The 19,202-nt window shown below is 47.2% G+C and overlaps 1 protein-coding gene across 11 annotated transcripts in view; it reads right to left on the minus strand.

Annotated features, from left to right (window-relative positions):
* LOC119441640 (coiled-coil domain-containing protein AGAP005037-like) overlaps nt 1-19,202 on the minus strand; it is a 320,692-nt gene that overhangs the window by 236,019 nt on the left and 65,471 nt on the right. For 10 of the 11 annotated variants that reach the window (XM_049661483.1, XM_049661479.1, XM_049661480.1 and 7 more), the window contains one exon: nt 9,672-9,829. In XM_049661483.1, the coding sequence (XP_049517440.1) occupies nt 9,672-9,829 (158 nt within the window). The remainder of the gene's footprint in view (nt 1-9,671; nt 9,830-19,202) is intronic. The other variant, XM_049661485.1, reaches the window with a different exon arrangement.

Raw genomic sequence — 19,202 nt, forward strand, 5'->3', positions numbered from 1 at the left:
GGTCGCCGCAGACAATCAAATGTTTTCTCTCTCGGACAGCTCAGCAAGTGTACTTCATCAATTTTCGTGCGGCCTGTCACAAGTATCATCCTCATCACCATCAGCACCAGGTCACCAGGGAAGAAAACTACACGGGAAACATACCCAGGAACGATGACGAATCCGCAATTTCGATTCATCGTGTCTCAGCTATTTCATCATCGTCCCACTGCTGTCGCTGTTCCGTTGCGGATGGCGCTAAGGTTATGTCTGTCCAGACCCTTTTTGGGGAAAAAGTGTGTTTCCATTGTAAAATCAATTGAAGAAGGGCATTCATCGCCAGCACATGTGGAGAGTATCTAGGTCTCCTTGGTTTTTTTTTTTTTTTCTCAAGCATCGTGCCCTTAGGAGATATACGTGCGGGCTGTCCGTATTTCAGCACCGCGCCGCTGCGCAAAGCACGCTGCGAAGAGAGTGTCGGCCAGTCTGCATGCGCACTTGGTGTCCACTGCAGTAGCGTGGCAAGCGCGATGTAGAGCCCCGGCACGCTCGAAGCTGTTTACGAACATCAGCGTCCACCTTGGAACACCCCGCCGTGTATAGTCTCAGTCTCCCTTCCGCCATCCTGAACGACATTAAACTCCATTCCGCACGTTGTTTGCTTGCGAAACACTGGTTCAGACTTTCGGTGCGATTTGGCAAAGCGACTAAAAGAAGATCAAACTTTGAAAAAAAACAAAGAAAAGTACAGCAACACGCTCGCTCGCATGGCGCGAGGATGCGCGTATAGTCGGAAATGAACTCGCAGACCGAAAGTTGTGAGTGTGCATCAAAGACGCACATGCAACCCTACACGCAGCTTCCCATAGACGTCCGCATTGCCATGGCCATGTAAGTGTGCTTACCCCAATACCCACCCAAATAAATGGACCTCTGGAATTCGGAAGAACGAGAACTAAGCTCGACTTCGCTCGTTATATTCACTCTACTGTGGCAAAGTATCCAACGCAATGATGTTGCTTTGTTTCTATTTACCGAAGGGCATGGACATAGTAAGACTAGTTTGCGTTTACTTGCTCTTTCCGTCAACTGGAGCAACCTAACCTGACAGGCGTATATGCTTCGAGATTCGTATTTCCGTACATTCTTCTACGAGGTCCCTATACGGGACAGGCGCAGCGCGAATGAAAGCTCTCCAACGCCCAAAAAATATGCAGTGCCACATAGAGCATTGTCCGGTCACTCGACGACGAATCAATCGGGCATTGCGCCGGCGACGGGTTCCCGTTAGGTCGATACGACTCGCAGAGAAACAAAGAACAAAAATTAAAAAAAGGAAAGAACGGCAGGAAAGAAAAGGTCATTGACCAGCTGTCACAACGATGATGAAGGCAGTGCTGCTTTCAGCGGAGCAGTGAAAGGGAAAAAAAGGCGCCGCTTGGAAATCGACGCAGAAATGTCCCGGCGGGAATTTATCCCGTCAGCGTGTCTTTATCCTTCTATGTGACGTCAAGAAAAGCCCGGCGACACAATAAACTGCGAAGTGCTGCTTCATTAATAGGGGTGTGCCGACAGTAATCTTTTACATCGAATCGAATACGTAAAGTAGTTTTACTACAATGAAACAAGTTTCTCTTTTCTTCGGTACAGTGATTGAGTTTCGGTAAAGTTTGCTTAACATTTATCAACAAAGAAAAGACATAAAAACGTTGTGTACTAACAAAAGAATGGAAGCTGTTGGTTACTGTTCTCAATTACATTCGATGGGGGCGAAATGCGAAGACACTCGTGTACTTAGATTTAGGTGCACGTTAAAGAACCCCAGGTCGTCCAATTTATTCCGAAGTCCCCCACTACGGCGTGCCTCATAATCAGATGGTGGTTTTGGCCCGTAAAACACCATATTTAATTTCGGCCGCGCCAGGCTCATGTGACCTGCGGTTTGGATAGCATGTGCAAAGATAGCAAACTGCTCAGACGATAGCGCTAACGATAGAATGGCAGCGGTACGATAAAGATCTCATTAGGCGGTAAGACGATCTCGTCCCCTCAGCTAAATTACTCTATGAGACGGCCATTCTACGAGAAATCAAATCGCTTAATTGAATAAACAACACAATTGCACTAATTGGCCTTCTGATTAATAATTTACGGCACATATTTCAATCTAGGATTGCAGCTTGTGAGTTTGCAAGGCATATCGACTTGCAACGAATTATGCGGATAACACGTTTCGAGATACGCGCTGTCAAATTTGCGGTAAAACTGTACTGTTGTACCACTTATTTTTTAGAAAACGCTGTTTTTTGTTTCATTGAAACACGAAAGTAACTGGAACGCCACTGCATTTCGTCGGACCATTTGAAAATTAATATCTCGAAACTGGTTAGGGCTGAACAAAGATACTTTGCAATTGTATCATGACACGATACAAGATACTAGGGCAACAAGTATTTCAGATGCAGATACAAGATGCTACCGCAATTATTGTATCCGATACGATACTTTCTATTTGCATCTTAAGATAATTCAAGACAATCGCAAATTTATTATTATAGATGTATACGATGTAGGAGAAAACGCGTATGCACAAATACCTTTGCTTGGAAGTTTCCGAACTCCTACCAACCTTGTTTCATTTGAATGAAATGTCTGTTAGTAACTCAATATTTTTGTCTTTCTTGCTCAAAGTACGATATTTTCATTACGAAACAATTCATTCGGATAACTTTAGCTGCTTAACATGAAGGTTCTTTAACGCTGCGCTGTCAGCGGTTTTTGCTTGTCGCTTTTGTAATTGATTGGAGTCGCTGCGCTGCTCGCCGACCAGCTAGCCGGTCGCCATCTCATTACGAGAACGTCAATCAGAAGCCTCTGCACGATGGCGCAAATACCGCTGTGGAGTTTTACCTTGTCCGTAAACGCATTACAGTTTACACAATACAGGATCCCCGGACCAGTGCACAGCAGCAACAACGCTCGCAGCGACATTTTTTGTGACGCATCGTGCATAAAGCTGCAATGACCTTTCCTGTTCTACTTATCTGCCGGCGTAGAGCGTTCGTTAGCGACATATTCATTAACGAGCAATCATTTTTTTGCGATTTTTCTTCTACGAGAAAACTCGTGCAGCCCAAAAACGTTTCATACGTATTGTAGTGGCATAAAGCGTCGCAGGACACTGCCGCTATTCAAACTACTGCCACGTAATAGCTTCGATTACCCGGTGATTTGCAACAGTAAAAAATTTTGGTTTTGTCGAGACGGCGCGAGCGCCACCACGTGACTCTGGTCCACCAATAGGAACGCGCAGACCACATCGCCTGTCCCGCTGGAGGACTCTGGCGGAAACATAAATGAACGTCGCGTCCTTTAGTTTTATTCGGGTGGCTTAGTGGCAGCAGTGTCAGCTCGAGAAGCTGAGTTCAGCCAACGTTTATAGTTTCGCGCGGTGATATTGCGATAGCAGTATCTTTTATCTTAAGATACACGATACATTCTTCCATGTATCGGAAGTGCAGGAACTGATACACGTCTTGCCAGACGTATCATGATACGGATACAAGATACCCAAAGAGTATCTAAGATAGTATCTAAGATACATTTATCTTCGATATCGCACAGCACTGAAACTGGCATAGACCCCAGAATTCGTTCCAAGTGGATACGACTTTCGAACTCAGCGGTTACAATTAGTATATGCGAGCAGATATATGTGCCCCCTATTAGTAAAATATGCGCCCTAACGTAATTAAGAAGTTAATTAGTGCAATTATAAGCATACTGATTTTGTGTAGAAGTAGTATAGCTCAAGGGTTAGAGTTCTATCTGCCAGAGGCAATATTTAAAAAAAATTGGTGCAGCTGAAAACGAAAAGCACCAGGTATAATAGTGAGATGGCTGAAATGTATCGCTCCGTTTGTCTGGGCCCGTTGGACGAAGAAAGAAATAAAGCTTCTTGATAGCGTTACAGAGGAGGCATCTTCCCCATACAAGCTTCCATATACCATTCCCTCTAGGGCTCGGAGTGATCATAAAAGATCACCGCCCAAGCACTTCCTACAGATGGTTAACCAGCGAAGCCGAAACGAGCGGCCCCGGTGTTTATCACTGGGTTAATCCCGACGGTACATTAAAGTCTTTCTCAATTATTGGTTACGGCTTTGCGTTTTTTAATGAGGTTACACACACGTTCGCTGCGACGGAGAGAACGACGTCACTGACGGTATGGCCGCAGTCCGGCGTTGTCGCATTGACGCTTGCGATTCTTCGAAATTAAATTGCTTCAAGATTAAATCTGCATATGTCCGTCACGTAAGACAATTAACGGCTCATACCCCCTTAAGCAATGGCTCATACCCCCGTAAACACGGCTTCCCAATTACGACGACAGAAGAAAAGTGAAACTCTACGCTGGAATGATGAGCGGCAACGGCGCTAGCTGTGGAAGAAGACGACGACGATCGAGCCATCGCTGATGATGATAGTTTTCTGCGTACAGGCGACAGACGGACGAATCGGCTAGCCACATACAGCCTAGCTGTAAAAAGCAGTGCTAGCTACGCCTGACAACTGCTTTTATTCGAGGCCCTGATTAGAAAAACGCTTGGCAAAACGACCGCGTCACTAACGCCAGGAAAGCTCGCGCAAAACAAATGCCAGCCAAGCGCGACAAGCTGCCACAGCGCCATCACCAAGGGCTCTCGCGGGAAGTGAAGCGAGCAATAGCAGTGTACGCCATCGACCAACAGATAACGGTGAAGCTATAGAGTACGGTGTCGTCGTATTGCGCACCATGACTTCCGCTGTCCATCCGGTGCCCCGTCCTAACGGTCTTCCGTTAGTTCGGTCACGTTAGAAAACTCTAACGCTACAGCATCGAGTTTCTTAGCGTCTCAGTGTGCTTGTCACGTTCTGCGCCCAGTCCACGTAGGGTTGGCCGCAGAAGCGTAATTTCCTAACCGCGACGGCAGCTCTGATGGCGTCCCAGGTTCGTCGCCAGTATACAGCCGGGAGCGCGCTGGTCCTTTCTGTCTGAACAGAGTGACTTCGCAGCGGCCATAAAGGCCGAATTCGCGTTAGGCGGTATATCGGTGGATCAGTTATGGCACGTACACACTAGCGGCCAAGCGCGCGCGGTGCGCCGCCGGCGGCAGAACGCAGCTGCGACAGAGCGGCCACACCAACGGGCGGCGCGCCGCTGCGGCAGTCACGTGACAGCATAGACTCCTCTCCCCTTCTCGAACTATTCATCAGCTCCGTCCGGAACGCGACACTCCAATTGCTAGTAGATACAGCGTTCGACCGCTGGCGCCACGCTGCGCCGCTCGCGCGTACCGCGTTTCTAGGTGCATGGCCGCCTGGATCGACGCGCGCGGCAGGGTTGCTCCGGCCGTCCCATTCGGACGGAGAGGGTGTAATTGCGGAAAGGGGCGTGGCCGCTGCTTTCGCCGCACCGCGGCGCGCGCCTCCCACCCCTCAACTCCCTTGCTACGGCTGCGCGCGAGACGATTTGCGCTATAATTCGCGCTATAATGAAAATATCGCTTCATAAGAAACAGCGAGAAGTTGTGCCGAACAAAAAGGCACACAAAAGCACCGATGTCCCTTGACGCTATTTTTTTTTTCTTTGCACTCCAGCCTCTGTCAGGATGATGCTGCCCGAAACGCCTACACTCGTAAGCCAAAGTTTTGGGGGGAAATTATTTCCGCGCGCTCAAGCGCAGCATGCCAATGGAAAGCCTACAAGCGAGAGAAGGCATTCGAGCTCTATCTGCTAGGTGGAATGCCAGCTGACTGTCGAGGCAACCAAGATTTTTTTTTTTTTTCGCGAATCCGCAGCCCGCAAACTTTTGTTTATGACTTGCATTTTCCCCAGCTTGACCAATTGACTGTCAAAATACGCCTTGGAAAGCGAGAGATATGACTCGGTGCTTTTAAATGGAGAGCTGAAGTCGCGGCAGTCTTGCATCTGTACATGCGAATGTGCTGTTTATTGTGTTAAATAAGCGTGTTAAGTAAGCGAACTCATCGCGCGTCTTCCTGCACGAAGTATCAAGCTGCTTACCTGAGTCGACAGCCACGGACAGACATTTTTCAGCAATTCTGAGCCATCAGTAAATAATTCAATGCCATGTTTGTATTCATGGCGAAACTACCAGCATAACACATTCACAATACCTACAATTTATTTACGATAGCACAACACACAGCGCTTGTGCACTCGCAGTACTCCTTCAAACGCGGATAACTTTTCGGCTCAGTGGCTTACTCATTAGTTTTTTGCGGTAAGCCGCTTTGTCCGTAACGACTGCGCCAATATTTGAGAGTAGGGCTTTATAAATTTGCTTGCAATTCATGAAGAAATCGCTGATGCATGCTTTTCGTTTGCCTGGCAAGCAAACAGAGGGCAGCTCTCTAAGTGAGGACAAATTAAAGCTCCACTGCTCCAGTTTCCTCCACTGGAAATGCGTGAAAACTTAGACCAAGCTTCTTCTTGGTGCTCGACTTGCAGCACGGCACGCAGCAGTACGGCATGTTTTTGAAAAATACAGTAAATTACACGCAGAATTTCAGGCGAGATTATAAAAACAAATCACTTGCCTCAATTCAATGTGGTACAACAATGTGAAATGCATATGAAAGCATATATGCTAGTTACACAGGGCCTTCAGCAGCAACACTTCCCAGTAACATATAGCAGTTCGAGGCTTGAAGGAAAAGCCGCTTCAGCACCACTGATGTATCGTGGGAACTTCATAATGTAAATGCGACGCGCATGCAAGGGTCCCGAATAATTAATTCGGCCGGTACATCAGGCTGGAGAAAATGTACTGCAAAATTATTATTACCACCGTGATTTCTGTATATGAATACTTCTGTTAACACAGCGCTCGACCCGAGAACGTAGCCATACAGTGACCACGATGATGAAATACGTTTCTTTTTGAAGGGAACAGCGAGCACAAGAAAAGAATGACGAGCGTAGTCAGGGGAAGCGCTTCGGCACAGCGGCAACTCACTCGCCAGAATACGTCTCAAGGCGCGTACAATGCGCCACACTAAGTCGCGTAAACACCCAGCCTATGCGTTAGCTGCATCTCTATCGTATTATGCTACAAAGAAACACCCTCGCTGTGTAAAGCCGGCTTAAGAATCTATCACCACGTGCCTTGATTTTCGTGCCGTTTCTTGCAACTGTCAGGCCACTTTAGGCCAACAATCAACCTATCTTCACCACTTGGACGATGTCAAATGCGCATCTCTCCAAGCATCTCCACGGCCGCGACGCCGTCAGCAGAGGGGTGGGAGCACAGCGCCGCCTCACGGCGCGCGGGCCAACTTCCTCAATTACATGTTTTCAATGGGGCGCGCGTCGAATGGGACGGCCGTAGCAACCCCGCCGCGCGCGCCGATCCAGGCGGCCGTGCTAGGTGGTTTCTTTCGCCGAGACTGTGACATTTTTACCAGTGTTGCGGAATGGGCGCCCCCATTCCATTCCAATTCCATTCCGGGGAATTAGAACTTGCCGCAATTCCATTCCTTTCAATTCCTCGGGATGAAAAAACTTAGCCCATTCCCACTCCGGGAATGGCCGGGCAGTTCAATTCAATTCCTGTAATTCCTCAACGTAGGAAAGGCATCTTGATAGTTTTATCGAGTTACCGATGAACGCACCATAAAGCTGATGTCATAAGACGCGTTAAGAACTGTAAAAATACGCAAAACACGTTACCAAGGTCGAGGGATCGTAGCTTGGTGACATCTCTCGTGCAGTACAACCACCACACTAATTCCCATAGGGACAGTTCTCCCGCTACCTATAGTATTTGCATGGTATAGCAGGCTATCGGGGCAATTAGGCGCTGCCGAGGGGAAAAGCACAAGGTGTAAGGGGGGGAGAGTGCCGCCGCCGTAGTTCCGCACAACGGATACCAACGGCATAGAGCCGCGGTTACGCGAAGAATCGAGACAAACTTCGGAGCAACTCAGTCTATATGGGCAGAATTGTAGTAGGTGCGTTGCTTATAATGTACCGTACTTTTAATCAGCCAAGCCATTTTAAAAATACTGCTTTATGGTTAAATTCGTGGATCTGACTTACTCATGTTTGAACGTGGGCTAGTTGGCTCTTCGGCATATTATGACAAAAACAGCGCGTAGACGAAAAAAAAACGCTCTATTTTCGGAAAAGACGTAATTTCATTCCCTTCCGGGCAAAAGGCGCTCGATTCCATTCCCATTCCATTCCTCCAAGCGTTGTCGTCATTTCATTCTGGGGTCGCGAAAATGTCGAATGATTCCGGAGTCATTCCGATTCTGGAGTGGTAACTCCGCTACACTGGTTTTTACTTGCGTAGCTCACAGTTTATTCACCACAATGGTCACCCCGTGTGAAACTATAGATCTATCGCCATGTCCGTCGGTGGAAACAAGCTTCTCTCTAAAGCTCGAAAGAAGCGGACCGGGAAATGAAATGAGCTTCGAGAGAACGCCGGATATAGAAATGGCGCTGATGGTCGAAATGAAGCGGGCCGAGACGTGCGCGATACGTATCACCGCTTGCAGTTCCAGGACAGCACGTGACCGCCACCTGAAGTGTCTTGCTCTGAGGATCGCGGGGGGTGTTAATAGGCGTATCGAACTATCAGTGTCTCGTACCTTCTGTTTGCAGTAAGCGAATTAACAGGAATCAAAGCGTTACTGGCTGTTAAGCCTCGAGGCTGATCGGTCAATCGCATAACCGCGTAACGCTCCATGTACAGCTAGCGGACGTGTTCGGCACTGCAGTTGCTGGAAGCGCGCCAGATACCGGACGTCGAGTCGGCTACGTCGACGCTTCGCATTGCGCCGCTGTCAGCGATGCAAAGCGGCCGCACCGAGTGCACCGCCGCTCGTCTTACGTTAGAGACACGCGAAACCTTTCAGCTACTGCATTGCATCACTCTAGCTGTCGCGCGTAGTCGGCTGCTTCCACGATGTGCCAAGCAGCCCACGCAGCATCAGAGAATGACACCACGTGACGCAAGATCGCTGAGAAGAAGAAGCGGAACATATCCAAGAGCGCGACGTTCTTGCCGTGTTAGGAGCACCGGATATATTCCTTAGGCATCTCTCTTCCCTCTTTTTTTGTTTCGTACTTTCTAACTTAGCCATTTACACTGACGTAGGAGATACGAGGCAAGAAAGCAGGCATACAAAGCTTGTTTGTCTCAGCTTCGCGGTTTACAGAGTCAAGGCACGTTTACACAGCGCTCATCGAGTCGATAATAGCGCCCCCTGTGAGATACACTCTGAAGTGCAAGGCGCTAATACGACGACGGCGGACAAAGCCAGAAACACACACACAGGGCGCCTACTTCCAACAATGTTTAATCAGAAAAAAAACCGCCACTACAAGGAGAGCTATCACAGTTCATCAGTGCGCATTCTCATTCAGGCAAAGCAGTTCATTGCGCGATAATGAGGTTGATGCCACACTCGCGCACCTATCACCTTCCTCAATGATCCTTTCAGCCTCAATTTTACTAATCTAACCCATCTTGCCACGGCTTCTGTCCGTCGTCGTATTGGAGCATTACGCTTCAGATCATGCTCGAGCAAAACGCGCAACATATATCCATGACAACGCCACTATCGATATCACTACGTAACTCGGGTAGAGTATAGAGCATAGTATAGGCGCTCGTCACCTGTAGCTCCAAGATGGAGCGTTGCAGCTGCTGCTCCTGCGTCTCCGGCAGCGAGTGTTGCCTCCTGGGCACGGGCCTGCGCACTGTGTGGCCGGCGACCACGCCGCCACCGCCACCGCCGCCGGACCAGTCGGCCGGACCTTTGCCGCCCGCTGCTGCTGTTGAAAGAAATAACAGAAAGAGCGCCAATAAGAGGGCGGCACAAACAGAGATAAAGGAGCACGAGCCAATACTACTAAAAGGGATCAATATGCCCCCCAACACTGTACGTCATGAAGCGTTGGTAACTCAAAAGCACAATAATCCCGTAGTAACATATCAATTCCCATGTAAGAACCGTTCTGTTCGAATAAAAAATATGAGATTATTCTTTATGGGAGCGATCGGAGGCATGCATATATAGATACACAGTGTCCCAACTGTCATGACCCAAACGTAAAAAATATTCAAATGCCACCTAGCTGGACAGAACCCAGGTAATGTCATTTGCCGTCGCTTGGAGATACTCAGATTATTTTTAGCATTCCGCCTAATTACATAATTGGGATCAATTAATTAGTCGACTTCTCAAATATTATAATTAGTTGAAAAATGTCAATGAGAAAATTGTAGAGCAACATTGGAAAATCCCGGCAGAGCTTTCTGTTGCTCAATAGGTGCTACATTCTCGTTTTTCAGATGCTATCTCCCTTTTACAAGAGTCAACGAATAGCGCTATGAACTGGTTCTGTAAAAATGTGATAAAAGTGAATGTCTCCAAAACACAGCTTATTTGTTTCCACAATCCCTTGAAGAAAGTTAGTTTAAACCTTCCATTACTGGCGCACCCTTCATCTTGTTCTGCCTTGTACTGGTACACCCGTCCCATTCGTTTCATCTGTTAAATACCTGGGTGTCTTAATTGACAGTGCCTGACTTCGCCTGCAATTCCCACCTAGCTTACGTTTGCTGAAGGCTTCGTGCAGTTTCAGGTACCTTACACAACTTTAGATATTACATGCCTTTATCAGTTCGTAAAATGATTCTACAAGCACTGGGTTATAGTATTACGGTTTTAGGTCGCTGCGCGATTCGACGGAAAAACAGAATAAACTCTATCCTTCGATCTATTCTGAAAATAATTAGCTACGATTTAGGATTACCTTCAGGCATTGACCTTTTCAAGGCATTAAGGTGCTCAAATTTTAACGCCCTTCTCAAAGAAACGGCTATCCTGAGGCATTTTTGGTGAAATAAGTATAAGGTCGAATATGTTCCTGCGCGTTGTCTTCGTCCTAACGATCGCTTTCGGGTGATCCGCTGCTCTACCAGATACGGTCAACGCACTCGTAATTACTTCATACCGTCCTGTCTCAATCAACTACCAGCAAGTGCTTTTCGCGTGAAAACAAAATACAAACTAAAGCAAATTATTCGTCGCATTAGTCTTTATATTTTAGCCCTCGGCCTTCCCTTGCAGGTTCACTATAATTATAGATAACTACCTGACATGAACGCCTTAAGAGGACGACATATGGTTCGGCGACTGCATCAGACAGGTGCCGAAGTGTAAGAATATCCTGTGAAGACAGTAACTAGTTTTTTTTTTTAATTTTATTATTTGGGCATCCTGTACCCTACTGGCGTCATATGTATTTTCCTATCATGTGCTCTTTTTCGTTTTCAGATGTTATTACTAGTTCTCGGGGCGGTTTTTCAATATTGTATAACAACATAATCGCCATTTCGTTGCTTTGTATTGCGGTGCCACCTTACACTACATTTCCTTCTAATTTACGTTTGTCTTTTATTTCCGTCCTTGTTGCTGCTGGGGTTCTTCCTTTATTTTTCCTTTACTTGCTATTCCTGCCAAAGAATGTTTTTGCATATTCTGTTGTGTCTGCAATATAGCAGTTTTGTAAACGCTGCCTGTCGGCTCTGCCCTTCAAGCCTAATGCGGCTTTGGCAGGCCTATCATGTATTGATGCCAGTGAAATTCTGCTAATGAAGTATTATTATTATTATTATTATTATTATTATTATTATTATTATTATTATTATTATTATTATTATTATTATTATTATTATAAGAGTGTTTTTGCGAGCGTGAGAAAAGACCGCGAATACACGCAGGATCGCCGCGCGACTGGTCGCCCGAGGCACTTATTAATGAATAGGCTCGACCGTTCGAATATTCGTACAGCCCTAGAAGGACACGATATGCACGCGCGCATATTCCAACCGGTGACACAGAAAGTCAAACAAAACGGTAATTTTAAAAATATCGGCACCGCCTATACGGTGGCGATATAGAGCAGCAGTTAGCACGCGCGCTTTGTTTGTAACCACCGGAAAAGGTGAAAGAAAAAAAACAACGAAGTATGTTACCTTTTATGACATTTCACATTCTTCCTAAATGTTAGGGCTTCGTTGCCGCATTCGTGCTCAGTTGCACTCTGTCGCTAGTTTAGTGCAGAACGTCCAACATGGTCGTCCAACTTGGTGTCGAAAGCAAGTACACGCGAAAGTGGTGTCAGGTCTCGTGTTGAGAGCGACGCATCGGAGACATTTCCCGGCTTGTATCTCGCTGGATTCTTCGCCACCATGTTCACGCGTTTTCGCGTTCTCTGCCAGTCAGTGACGCGAACCGACCAATTTCTTTGTCATCGTGAAGTTCCTGGACGTATAGTCTAACGTGATGCTGTCGACATTTCCGAATTCCAGGGCTTCCAGAGGCCAAAATCGAGTAACAAATAATGGTGTTAATTAAAGCGGCCATTATGCTCTGGCGCGCGCTGTACGAAGCCTGTTTAGAACGTTCGCGATTGTTTTATTTAACGCACCCACCGAAGACTGAACCTGCAAGGCTCTTGCGCATATATTTAGCGGCATGTACTATACGTACTACCGCTTAGAAACATATAGTTTTATTATAATTTAAGTTGCAGCTATTTTACGTGCACTTTCGCGAACACACGACTGCGTTCCGCGATTTTATTTCTTGGCCTAATGGAGAAAGTTTAAGGAGCAGAATAGCATAGAAACTTTATTGCAATGGAAAAGATTTTAAGGAGGGGTGGTCGGAGCCTCTCAGTCCAGGGCCCCATCTGGCCTCCGCCGCCTGCCTGACTTGGCTAATTAAGGACTTTGGTCTTGCCAGGTCGGAGCGGGCGAGCTTTGCCTCCCACTGCTCCATTGTGTTACTGGTAGTTGGCCTATGAGGGTGCTTAGTGCACTAGATTCGCTTTAAGTTATGCGTTTTGAACAGTAAATTTTCATACATACTTTTTTTTTTTGCGGACGCAGATTACAGGGAAAAAAACGCTTCTGTTTTATTCGTATTTCGCGCCAACTGGAAAGCAAGAATGAAGGGAAAGGTTTACGACTGCCATATTTCTTTAAAGATGATAATGTTTATTTACGTAGGCAACAATTTCTCATTCCAGCGATGCGTGAATAAGTGTTTTTCTTGTAAGAAAATGAAGGTCCCACGTATGTACAATGTGGCGGTGATGAAACCTCTAGCAGAGGCAGCGAAGAACATCACGATAGCGCATCGGATTGACCATAATGTGAGGACATGTATTAACGCTATCGCGTTAAGGGCCCCGTGTCGCAGAAAATCTGGCGTCGGTGTCGGCGTAAGCGCCGGCGTCCGTGGCGGAAAAAATTATCCCGAACCACCCCAACCGCGCAGGCCCTCCGCGTAGCGCAAAAATTTAATTTCTAACAGTAAAATCCATCACAAAATGGTAAAGTACGACTTAACCACAACCTACAGACATGGTGGCGTCGGATTGTAATTTGAATGTACGAGAAAACATAATTCTGTTACGAGGAAACTCAAACACAAACCCCTTTTCCAGCATTTATACCATACCAACAGCAGCGCGCTCGGGTAGGTTACTTGGGAAAATCCTATCCAGATGGTGCTCGCATCCTCGGCAGGTCAAAATGGGACACGCGCGCGCGTCGGAGCAATAGCAAACAATTAATAAAATAATGAAAAAAGGTCCTAGGGCCTTCAGATTTTAAAACAAGACGACTTATATTGCCCCTGGAAAAAAAAACGTCTTCCTAGTAATGCATTTCCGTTTGAAAGTGAAGCCGACTTTAAGGGGATCGGTGTAAGCTTGGTCTTTGTAAGCTGGCTTTCCCACGTTCTCTGCTGCAGTAAAGCCTACTCATAAAGAAAAATGCGATGCGAACGGGGCCCGATAACGCTATCGCGTTCTACTCTTAAAGGCGAAGCTTAAGCGTCCTCCAATTTTTGATCGGAACATTGTCCGTACTACCTCCACGAGGCCGTATTCTTGTTCCACAAATGAAAATCCGCTCGTAATGTAACCGGTGTACATATAATCATATCGAATACAAAAAAAAGAAAAGAAAAAAAAAGAAAGCGTGCGCGGCGGCACTGACGATAATTCTGAATCAAACCTCCCAGGTAGTTGCAGAGATAATAGCCAAATCTTCAGCTAGCAGAACCAAAAGGCTGGAAAACTTCGGAGTCATCCACACGTGTGTTACTGCAAGGGGCTCACACCTTCGAAGTTTGCGAGTCTTATGGAGCCGGTCGTGATTCATACTCAGTGAAAGAAACACGTAACATTCTAAAAAAGAAAAATCGTAATCAGAAAAGTCACTTTCGTTACTCCCTGAATAAGAGAAAAACATCCCGTTTTTGTGTGTGTCTGAGACAGCACGAGAGACAAATTTAGTCATAGAAGGGGGAGGGGTCAGAGGGAGGTGGGGGGGGGGGGGAGGAAGTGCACGCTCGAGACCAGCTGTGCAAGGTGTATAATACAACCTGTGTTAGATGCAACGTAAAAAAGACGCAACCTCACAAGCGAAGCGTGTCATATAAATTTATCCTGTCACAGGGTAGAAGTGGACAAGCGGCCACGCGGGGCCCGGAAGTGACTGGATGGCGCCAGCGTCCCATGGGAGAAAGAGATGGAGGAAGCGGACGCCAGCCACTTGTTCCCGCACGCATGTCGAGAGACCACGCGCCTCTGTACGAGGTGGAGAGAGAGAGAGTTGTCTCAGATGGAGAGGCAAAGGGTTACGCGACGTCTACATGGCCGCGGTGCAGCAGGAGCCAAAAAGTGGGGGGAGGGGGGCGAGCGAGAAGGAGAATCAGTTTTAGGCAGGCAGCTCCAGGGTCTGGGCCCTCTTCTTGCTTTCTTGCTGCCCATCCCGGGTCGTCCGCTCCCGAAAATAGCCCGCAGGCCAGCGAGGGCCGAGGCCCAGCCACACCCTTCCTGCGCGACCGCGAGGCAGATGGACCCGGGCCGCCTGGTGGAAGCCCGTTATTCGGTGCAGCGATGCAAAAGGCTCGAGATGGCCGACGAGATGGTAAATTTGACAATATCTACTGTGCTCTGCCAGAATGGGGTTGAAACGAGATGCTAAAGGCTATAATAAATGTACACCAGCCGTAAAGACATAACGTTGCTGGGTGCGAGCGGTATCTCAGCGACGGAGACGCGCTTATGCCGCAAGCCTGCTCAAGTTCTGCGCCTCCAGGTCAAGTCAAGTTTGTTTACCCTGCCATTTACACTATTTAACTCGCTCACTTTCAGAAAAACGAGATATCTTTTGAGGCACATAGGAAGGCTCTCCTTTCTTCTAAAGGCTGTTTGTTACCTTTACGCAGCTGCTGCCACATCCGAAGTGCTTGGCTCGCATCACAACCGAGTAGTTTGTAACAGACTGCTTGTAGATCGTCGCTAACGCAAAGTAACAATTCTCTCACTTTAATCTGACGTATTCTCTAGGAGTGACTCCTCGGAGAGTATACTGTGCTATAGGATGCAAGACTGATTTAATGTCAATCACTACCAATTAATTTTTCTATTAGCCATCTCATATAGCACTTGTGCAGTGTTGTTCGGAGACAAGCCCGTGTGGCGCGCTTCTCAAGAAGATTAGGCGTAGCTCCAAGTCGCATTCGGTGAATTTTGGAGCCTTGCTTGTATATAAGGTTTGTCTACCAGGACGTACGCTACCTAAGAATGCACTGGAAGTGAAAGAAATGCATGCTCTTGGACACGTATCAATAAAGGTCAAGTTTGCGGAAGAAAAACATGGTATCTACGAAATAGCACGGCGTCTTCTAGGGCGCATACATGTAAGAAAATATAGAAGTGGATAACTAACATCATGACCATGACCACCTGAGCAGCGTTTTCCAATGACGAGAATATAAGCAAACGCGCGCAAAAACAGTGCGCATGGGCACAGCCGCGAGCCGCGAAACCAGTTGGCATGGAACGGTTACTTTGACTCCTGGAATATGATAGGGTTAATAACTGAATCTGTTAGGTTGGATTGCATTGATATAAACTATCTGTTCCTACTTCCGCAGTCAATGCCTTACTTTACTTTCGTCTTTGTGGCTTGTCTCACTGTTTCCCTCTTTCCCTCTTCTTATCTTCAACTTCCTTTTCCATCCCCTCCTTCCTAAAAAATACAGGCAGGCTTGGTGCCCCTCTCGGTGGCAGTTATCAGCCTGCTCTTTCCTTATTTCCCCATCTGCGCATTCCATGCTTGTTTTCATATCAAATAATAATACCAATGATGATCTAAACTGCGCACAACACGAGAACAGCGCTCGTCTGTTTCCCTTCCTCACCTTGTGCCCTGCTTTGTCGCGCCGTTTGTATCAATCACTCCTGGGAGTAGCGCGAATATTTACGACGACAGGACGTGCGACTCTCGCTTCGCGGTGACGGTCCTATAGCCGTCCTCCACACTGCTCGCAACTGCCTCGACGAGGCGCCAAACGCGCGGCGCCGGCAAGCAGTAAAAGTAAGCAAACAAAGGAGAGAGATAAAAAAGAAAAAGCGTGCAGCGGCGGCGGCTGTGAACGGGCAGCCACTACCACGCTTCAAGGGCCTCCCAAAACGGAAGCCGCTTCCATTGAGCCGCTCTGACGCTGGTGCGCCGCCAGCGTAACGCGAACAGGCCCCGCGCTCGCGACCAATTGAGTCAGCGGGGCACGGCTCGAGGGCTCGGAGGCCCCGAAAGGCGTTATATTCGTACTCCCTGCTACAGGACTCCGGCACTAAGCTCTGGCATCGAGGAGTGTGCGAATGACGTAAGCGAACGCGCCGCCCGTGCACCCTTCTATGCAGCCCTGATGTCGCCTCAAGTAGCATTTTGAAACGTGTACTTTCTTTATCGTTGGAATGGCCAGCAGCCCACTTAACGACTCTTGCTGGCGCAGCGAAAATATCGCGCACGTTCTTGGCGAGTGCCTTCGTTTTTAGCAAAAAAAGAAAAGAAAAAAAAGCAGCAGCGCTGGTTTCCTTCACGCTATGAGCACCTGGACAAGCACCCGCTTGCAGAAAGCACTGCTTGGACACTGGCCTACACTGACCTCAGCGCGACCCCCTACAAATGCGCGGTTGCGTTACGTAAACTATAACGGATTTTGCGACAAAGTGTGTATAACTGAGCGACACTGTGCATCGCGTGTATGTTTGATTGGGACATTGACACTGCATCTAACTATGCGGAGCCTTCACAGAGAGGGTGACAGCTCCCACAGAGACAGTTTTATATTGTACATTCTGGGCATATTTATCTCGAACGTTTTCTAACGTTTTTCACCTTCTCCAGTGCAGGGTAGCCAACCGAAGATATCCTCATGTTAACGGCCCCGTCATTCCTTTGTATTTATCTCGCTTTTCCTCTGTCTCTCTTTTTTCGCCATGGAGTTTTAGTTTAAGAATACGCTAGCGAGAAATGCGGCCGTATGAGTTTCCGTGCACCCTACCCACGTTTTATTCTCATTGTAACGAAGTATCTACAAAAGGTCCTTCCTTGCCTCAACTTCCAATTTCGATACAAGCCCTCATGCTGTAACCTTGTAATACCAGGCTGTCTATCAGCACAGCTCGAATGGACACACTTCTAGAGCAAGATTCTGAAAATGTTGGTTGCGACACGTAATTTAATTCACTAACTTTCACATCAAGCGGCTCATTCTATTCTTACAGACACAATAAAGGAAAACAGTAAATTAAGAAATTTTACCACATTATGCTTCGTGAATGGCAAAATGTCCCCGTTTACCGTGAAGAGGGGGCTTAGTAAGGCATAAAAGCAGCAAAAAATGAAATCTGGGCGGTGACGCTGCTCTGAGCTTTGCCAAACTCTGTGGCTCGTAAAAAAAGGTCACACATTTCTACAACATTGTGATGAATCTAGAGCCAACTGTTTTCTATCAGTGAAGTACCACACTGTGTTCGAAAGGAAATAATGGATCAACTTTAAAGCAATTTTTCAGAACTTATCTGGAGCCAAAATCGCAAGAACGCAAGAATAAAAAATTTTTAATTTGTGAGCTCACATCTACAGACGCTTAGGTCTCGACGAGGTATTTATTAAGGAAAGTTGGGTCTTAATTTCTTCAATTATTTACGATTTTTTTTCATAGAGAACGAATAAAAACGGTCATAAAGTACTTCACCATTGTAGATTGTTTCAATAGGGTCGCTTAAAGTACAGATAGAGAAGTCATAAGCGAAAGGAAGGGAGGTTAATCAGGCTAGGCCCCGTTGGCTGCACTGCACCGGGGAAAGGGAGCTGAAAGATGGGAAGGAGCAAATAAGTTCACACTTTGCACTGGTACAGCCCCATTTAACCATTCATCGTTAAGGCTATCACAAGCGGTCATAGAGATTGGTGCATTTCAAGAAACGCATCAGCGCTTTTGCGGCTTTGTACATCGCAGACGCACAAGTCCACGGTACCAAGATCTTCTCGCCTGGGTAAGACCTGTCATCTAAGTGCCCTACAGCTGCCCATAAGGGCAATCCTCTCATCTTCGTATGTCGAGTCGTCACGGAGGAGATGTTTGATCATTCCTTCTACGCCACATGTGTCAGGGAATCTACTTAATTATGGCTGCTCCTTTGTCACAGTTCTGTAAGTATAAGGCGCCAACATCTTTGACCTTATTTTAACACGAAAGTGTTTTATGCCGGGGTCCACCAAGACTTCACTGACGTATTTCCGTCACGGAAATACGTCAGCTTACAATGTACACGAACATAATACAAAGAAAGAAACCAGAAGAAAAAGTTCCACAAACATGCAAAATTTGGAAATCGAACCCACGACCTCTCGGTCCGCGACGATAGATCGCCGAGCGTTTAACCCATTGCGCCACAAACGCATTTGCAGAGAGCTACACAGACGCGCCTTATATATCTAACACTCCTCCGTGTACCCGCGCTCTTGCTCGGGGCGGTGCCGCCGCCTACGAGCAGAAAAGAGAAGTACTGCATTATGACACTAACGCGCACCGACAGTGAACGCTTCGGTGGTCTCAGCACTACGACGCCTCGATGCCAGCATTCGAAGGGACGCTGGCATCAAGAAGCACTACCAACGCCACCTAGGTGGCGTTCACCGTACTCAGCACAGCGGAGCGTGGCCTCCGCAATTAGCTCTGAAAATGTTTCTGAAGTTGATCGCGGAGGCTGCAATTACGACGCGCTGTACGCGCTGATTTGACTCGGTGACGATTCAGTTACGTGC

This window comes from Dermacentor silvarum, chromosome 2 (assembly GCF_013339745.2).
Source record: "Dermacentor silvarum isolate Dsil-2018 chromosome 2, BIME_Dsil_1.4, whole genome shotgun sequence".
NCBI classification, from domain to species: Eukaryota; Metazoa; Arthropoda; class Arachnida; order Ixodida; family Ixodidae; genus Dermacentor; species Dermacentor silvarum.